The sequence below is a fragment of the Nicotiana tomentosiformis genome, chromosome 4 (genome assembly GCF_000390325.3).
Source record: "Nicotiana tomentosiformis chromosome 4, ASM39032v3, whole genome shotgun sequence".
NCBI lineage: Eukaryota > Viridiplantae > Streptophyta > Magnoliopsida > Solanales > Solanaceae > Nicotiana > Nicotiana tomentosiformis.
Window position 1 is genome coordinate 96,618,404 of NC_090815.1, and position 6,694 is coordinate 96,625,097.

The 6,694-nt window shown below is 37.7% G+C and overlaps 1 protein-coding gene across 2 annotated transcripts; it reads right to left on the reverse strand.

Moving 5' to 3' along the window:
* Nucleotides 1-429: 429 nt before the first annotated feature.
* Nucleotides 430-4,143, reverse strand: LOC104099631 (co-chaperone protein p23-1-like). 2 transcript variants are annotated; one of them, XM_009606680.4, is made up of 6 exons: nt 3,986-4,143; nt 1,385-1,571; nt 1,119-1,278; nt 993-1,030; nt 845-896; nt 430-729 (listed from the first exon to the last, which is right to left on the reverse strand). In XM_009606680.4, the coding sequence occupies exons 1-6, from the start codon at nt 3,988-3,990 to the stop codon at nt 599-601; spliced, it is 573 nt and encodes a 190-aa protein (XP_009604975.1). In that variant the 5' UTR covers nt 3,991-4,143; the 3' UTR covers nt 430-598. The 2 variants fall into 2 exon arrangements, with proteins under 2 accessions (XP_009604975.1, XP_009604976.1); XM_009606681.4 differs by having other exon boundaries at nt 430-711; nt 3,986-4,142.
* Between the last annotated feature and the right edge of the window lie 2,551 nt (nt 4,144-6,694).

Sequence of the window (6,694 nt, forward strand, 5' to 3'; positions counted from 1 at the left end):
ATCCTCATAAGATCTTTTTAAAGAAAAAGAAACAAGCGTAACAGCATAAACCTTGGAGGTATAGTCCAACTTGTAACCAAAACAAGCTTTTTCGTACTATTTTAAAAGAGAAGAAAACGAAATAAGACAAAAAAAGGATACACCGTGCTAACTAGTAGAAATTGAAAACGTAAGAACCCCAAGTAATCTACTGAAATGTGATGAGTTTGCTAAAAGTATTCTATGTCACCATTTGGGTACAAACACTCGCAGCTTGGAGTCGGATTAAAGTTGCCAAATGACCTGCGAATCATCTGGAATAAGCAAATACTTAAGGCCATACGTGCACAAAGATTCATTCAACTAGGGCATCTCAGCCTCGAATGATTTTCTTTTTGAAACGAAATCCTTCAGAAAACACACAGACAACAGGATTGAACACATCATACGTTGCCAAATAACAAGAGCTATATGATAACAAAATTCAATCACATGGAACGTCTAATCCTTCAAATATAACATAAACTAACATCAATTCCTACACAACTGCTCTAACCACAACTAACAGTACTACAGTAAAACTCATGCGGTTAAAACGCTTTTCAGATATTACAACGCATCAAGCTTTTGCTTCGGGTTCTGTGCTTGGAGGCACTGCTGCCTTAGGTTCATTATGTGCACTATCTTCTTCCTCCTTGACTTCTTCTTCCTCGGTGTCACTGTCATTGTCTCCTGCAGAAACAATGTGAACTTACATAAGACAAGAACAGAACACAATTTACAACTGACAAATCAAACGGAGAGCAGAAGATTTGAAGCTGAAAATACGGGATGGACTGTTGCTGGGTAACCAAAGCTGACTTACCCTCGGGCACATCAGCATCAAAATCACTAGGACCTCCTCCCATGTTGAGTTTCTGAGAGAATAATAATAAAGGGGTCAAGTTAAAACTTCGGCATAAATATAGACGAAAATAAACTTTGCTGGCTATAATATCTCTAGAGCTGCTTACCGAAAAGTCAATGTCACCAAAATCCATATCTGTCCCAGCTGAAATATTAGTATCATGGTTAGCAAATATACATACCAAGTGGTTAATATCAACAGTATAGCATATTCCTAGTGACATTATACTTACGTTTAGTGTCCTCTTCATCTTCATCAACCCATTTGTCCCAGTCAACTTTCAAAAATACTGGACGTACACCTTCCTGCTTTATCAGTCTGCTCCACCACTTGTCTTCTGCCTTCTTCACAAGATACACGATACTTCTGGAAGTAGTACTAGTTTTGCTCTCCTGAATGAACATTTTACAGTAAAAGTAACATTATTTTTTTTAGTTGTTACAGTAAAATTTACATTAATTCTCACATGCAGATGTGAACTGAGGGAGCTTCACTTACATCAACATTAATTTTATCAAAGAGATCGAGATCCACTTCATACGGTACATTATCAGCTCCTGCAATTGCAGAAAAGAAGAATTTTCCTTCTGGTTCCAGTTTCAGCTTCACATTCTTGGCATCCGGCAACTCCACCGTGATAAACAGCTTGTCGGACCTCTGGGCCCACTTGACAGCAGGGTGTCGGCTAAGATAGAGAAGCAGAAAACAAATGGATCTCAACCAAGTCACACAATAACAACCATTCAAGACAAAATCAGGAAAAGCAAACAATTGGATGTCTCCAATTACAAAAAATTCCAGACTTCCAGGCAACTTGAGATTTGTATAATCAGTCGGAGAACTCATAAATGATATTTCAAGAAGAGGAATTTTGAGGAAGGTAAGTGAACAAATTATCCCGTGTATAATTGTCTCCTTTGTCATTTTTACCTGCGTCTGATTATCCCACTATATGCGGGGAATAAGAACTTGGAGCATGATACGTAACGGTAGATCCCGAATTGCTATATTAATTACATGCAGAAGTTAAAAAAAAATAAAAAAATAAAAAATTCAAGCAAGCACCAGATGAAGCTCTCCATATGCAATTACGAATAAATGAGGTGCAACGGTTCAATAAGAGCCCAACTTGACATAGGGCCAACAATATGAGATGAAGGTGGAGACTCCACCATATTTCATGTTTGAACAGCTGGTGATGAGCATAGTGATGGGTGCACAAGAGCACCATGATAGATTATTGTGGAATACAAACTGAAACACTCCATAGTCCATAGAGAAACTGCAGCTTGATATTGAAACTTTATCAACTAAAAAATTTCTTCCACTTACACCCCCTTGCATGTCAAACCACTGATGTCTCCAACATCCAAAGGTAACGAGATGAGATGTACAAAGTTAGGCACCAAAACTGTAAAGCAGAACGAACCTGACGCTCACCCCAAATTTAACATCCTCAACCTTTTGGCACTTCCCTTGTATGAAGGTCTAAACAAAGTTGACCCAAAATCAACTACACCACTTATACTGCCAACAGAAAGGCCATCTTCCTGAGGTTGCGTTATTAGTTGGCAATTGATAAGTGGTATTTGGAGCATAGCAGACAATATCGTACAAAGTGAATTATGTACTATACGCAGTTGGAGAAGAGAAACACAAAGAACGGAATATTTCTGCCCTGATCTTCAGTGTGATCCTATGGAAGGACAGAAATAAGGGTGCTTTTGAAGGAATAGAGACTAGCATGAACATTTGAGGAATGAATTCTTGTTTTTGGTCAACTTTTGGAGCACCCATGAGATTATTAGGTACCTTTGGGAATGTATTTCATACTTTTTGGTATACCGCTCACAGATGGCCGTTTCTCAAAATACATAAAGATATTAACCTTATTTAAATTTTTAAAAAAAGAACAACAAAAGGTTTGCTTCTACTCCAGAAGTTTGTATCTAAAGGAATAAGACATAAATACCAAAATAGTGCCTTGATTAGATTTATTTTGACACATAAGTTGGTCACTTTTAGTTCATAACTAAAAAAAAACTTGGATAAACATCATAAAAGAACACAACTAACAATAAAGCTAACGTCCTATGATAGGGAACAAAAAGAAAACAGAGAAAAGCTAAGCAAGTATTCCTTTGCAACCTCATTATAAAGCCATTGACCGGAACCTAAATAAATTTTGAAGGCATTTTCCAAAGCACTAATGGCCAGGAAATGTAGTTGATTTGAGATACATTGTGCTTGGGTATAGTGCAGATGCCAAAGCATCAATGCTTATTTGTTTAGTGGAGACATTATTGAGCAAGAATGTCTGCAAGCACCCAAAAACTCTGTAGGTTCGGATCTTATAGTATTTTCTTATTTATTACATGTGTCTACTATTTAAGCAGAATATTTGATATTCACGTTCACGTTCACGGGAGGAGACGCACAGAGCATGTGTCATCATTATATCTCTACAACAATCAGTTGGACGCCTGCATGATTACATCTCAAGAAAATTCCGTATGGCATTTATGGTTCCTATTTCCTAAATAATCTCGTCTTACTGCAATCAGTAAGACAGAAATTGGTCTCCAAAAACAAGAGTAGATATACCATATCTATATTTAGTACTCACCGCTCACCAGAGACCTTCCTTTCCCCTTCCTTTATCCCGGCCATCCCCAAAACGAAAAAAGAAAAAGAAAAAAAAAGAGATAGATAAATTGCTGCACGTATATCATTTAAATTCAAAAAATGACAAAAACAGACTAATTACAAAAAGCAATGTGAGTAGATTAGTTTCTAACAGACTAGAAATAAATGAAATATGATTCCCGGGGGGGGGGGGGGGGGGGGTTGAGGAGCAACATAAAAATATTCAAATACAAATTTCTTTTCGTTAAAGTTCAAATACAAAACTCTAAATCCTAGGGTTTGATTTAAGCATTTCGAGTGAAAACTTGAAAACACCCAAAAACCTTCTAGTATGTACGACTCTTATGCAATGGGTGAAAAAAAACTGTAGAAACAGAGATTATAGCCCAGTACACAAAGGAAGATAAATACATGTAGTAAAACGCAAAGGAAAAGGAAGATTGAAGAACATACCTCATGTTTAGAGTCTTTTACAGAGGGGAAAATTAAGCGACTGATAGAAATAACTGCGTTAAGAAAGACAAATGGCAGTTGGTTTGGTATATATATATCTATAATGGAGGGGGGAAAAAGGAGGCGCTACTGGAAATGTCTAGATGCTTCTGGGCCCTTCTGTGAATTTACTGAAGGGATTCAAACTTTTTCTTCCTTTTTTGAAAAAAATGTTAAATAGGATGAATTTTGTAAATAAATACATATAGGTAACTTTTTTAACCCACCTAAGTAGTCATGTAACAACAACAAAAACAACAATCTAATATAATCCCACTAGTGGGGTCTGGGGAGGGTAGTGTGTACGCAGACCTTACCCTTACCCTAGAGTAGAGAGCTATTTCCAAATGACCATCGGCATCCTTCCCTCCAAGAACTCCCCACCTTGCTCTTGGGGTAACTCGAACTCACAACCTCTTGGTTGGAAGTGGAGGGTGCTTACCATCAGAGCAACCCACATTGTAAAAGCTTCTTTTTTGTACTACTATTCAATTTCGATACTTACCTTCGTGTATAGAGCCTAATAAAAACGGAAATATTTTCTATTAGTATAAACTAGTTTTAGGATATGTGTGTTGCACGTGTGTATAATGTCTATCAATTAAAAGTATATACATTGACGTTAAAATAAAATGTAATATTTGTTTAAACATTGAAAATATTTTTTTCTCACACTAACATAGTAATTGTATTCAATTGAATTTAGTTATACATTATTTTTGTAGTTATACATGTAACAACCCAACTTGTCGTTTTAAGAATTAACGCTCCGTTCAACGACTTAAGGTCTCGAGCAGTTTCGTAATATGTATTATAACCCCGCGTGTGTAGTCGAGTTTGATTTTCGGAAGATTCAGAATTTAATTTGAAAGAACAATTCTCATTTTGAAGCTTAAATGAAAATAGTTGACCGGAGAGTTGACTTTTGAGCAAACGACCCCGGAATAGAAATTTTGATGACGTCAATAGATTCGTATGGTGATTTTGGACTTAGGCGTGTGTCCGAATTTGGATTTGGAAGTCCGTAGGACAATTCAACGCATTTTGGCAAAAGTTGGAAAATAGAAGATTTTTGAAAAGTTCGACCGAAGGTTGAATTTTTGATAACGAGGTCGGATTTCGATTCCGAAAATTGAAACAATTTTATTACATCATTTATGACTTGTGTGCAAAATTTGAAGTCATTACAGATTGATTTGATATGTTTTGGCGCAAAATATAGAAGTTGGAAGATTTGAAAAACTCATAATTCGATTCGATGCGCGTTTCGTAATTTCGGCGTTGTTTGGCATGGTTTGAAGCCTCGACTAAGTTCGTATTGTATTTTGGGACATGTTAGAATATTTGGTTAAGGTCCCGAGGGCCTCGGGTAGATTTCGGAAGGTTAACGGATCAATTCGGACTTGAAGAAAAGATGTTGGAAACATTAAGGACCAAAAATGGTCATTTTGCCTTTTTCGATTGAGATTTTGGAGCTCGGGTTTTGGGCGATTTTGGAGGAGTTTTTCATGACTTTGACTTGAGTAAGTGTCATATATACGAAAATTATTATATTTCATAAATCCATGGTTATATTCATGGTTTAATTCGGATTTAAATGGAAGAAATCAATATTTTTGAAAAACTTTTCAAGAACGAAAGTTTAAGATTTAGAGATCGAGTTGTTATCGGAATTTGATAAAATTGGTATAGTTGAACTCGTATCGGAATGGGTGTTTGGATTTTGTGAAAATTATATCGGGTTCCGAGAGACGGGCCCCGCGTTAACTTTGGTTGACTTTTTAGAATAAAATTTTAAGTCGACGTTTTAAGAGGTATAGTTCACCTACCTCCAGTGGCACAGCTACCAAGGATGCCCAAGGATTTCCAGGAAAAACAAATGTCACCATATTCTCCGCACCATGGGTATTATAGAAGTGAGTATAGTTGCCTTTACTACATTTCAGTTGTCATGAGCACGTATCAGTGGTGGCAAGTTTATGAAGAAGGTAGACCAGCCGGTGCAATGCCACCAACTTGGGCTCAATTTTCGGAGATGTCTTTGAAAGAGTTTGTTCCCTAGACTCTCCGGGATGCGTGGCGCACAGAGTTTGAACGGTTGCGCCAGGGCACTATGACGATGTCAGAATATGCTATCAGGTTCAGTGAGTTAGCCCGCCATGCACCTATCTTGGTTACTACGGTTAGAGAGCGAGTCCGCAGATTCATTGAAGGGCTCGATTATGATTTTAAAATATGTATGGCTCAAGAGTTGCAAACTGACATTCCATTTCAGCAAGTAGTAGAGACTATCAGAATGTTAGAATGTGTTCGAAGTGAGGAAAAGGAGTCTAAGGAGGCCAAAAGGTCTCGAAACTTTGGAGGATTCAGTGGATTCTACTTTGCAGCTATGACTCATTATGACGGAAGCTCGGGCAGTCGTTCATCCTAGTCTGCAATTCAGAGTACTCGTACTGCTCTAGTTCATACTTTTAGTGCACCACATGGGCACAAACTCAGTACGAGAAGCCGCGACCTCGGAGGGGATATTATGAGTGTGGTGATACCAGGCACATCATGAGAGATTGTCCCGGACTTGGGAGAGGCGAATTTCATCAAAACACTCGGGCTACATGCTTTATTCCAGTTAATACCCCACGTGTACAACCAGTTAGGGGTGGAGGACAGGCA

Bases quoted from the DNA above. Each gene is read 5' to 3' on its own strand.
- LOC104099631 (XM_009606680.4), bottom strand. The intron at 1,279-1,384 runs GTAAGTGAAGCT...ATGTTCATTCAG, and splicing joins TTGATAAAATTAATGTTGAT to GAGAGCAAAACTAGTACTAC. The intron at 730-844 runs GTAAGTCAGCTT...GTCTTATGTAAG, and splicing joins TGATGCTGATGTGCCCGAGG to TTCACATTGTTTCTGCAGGA.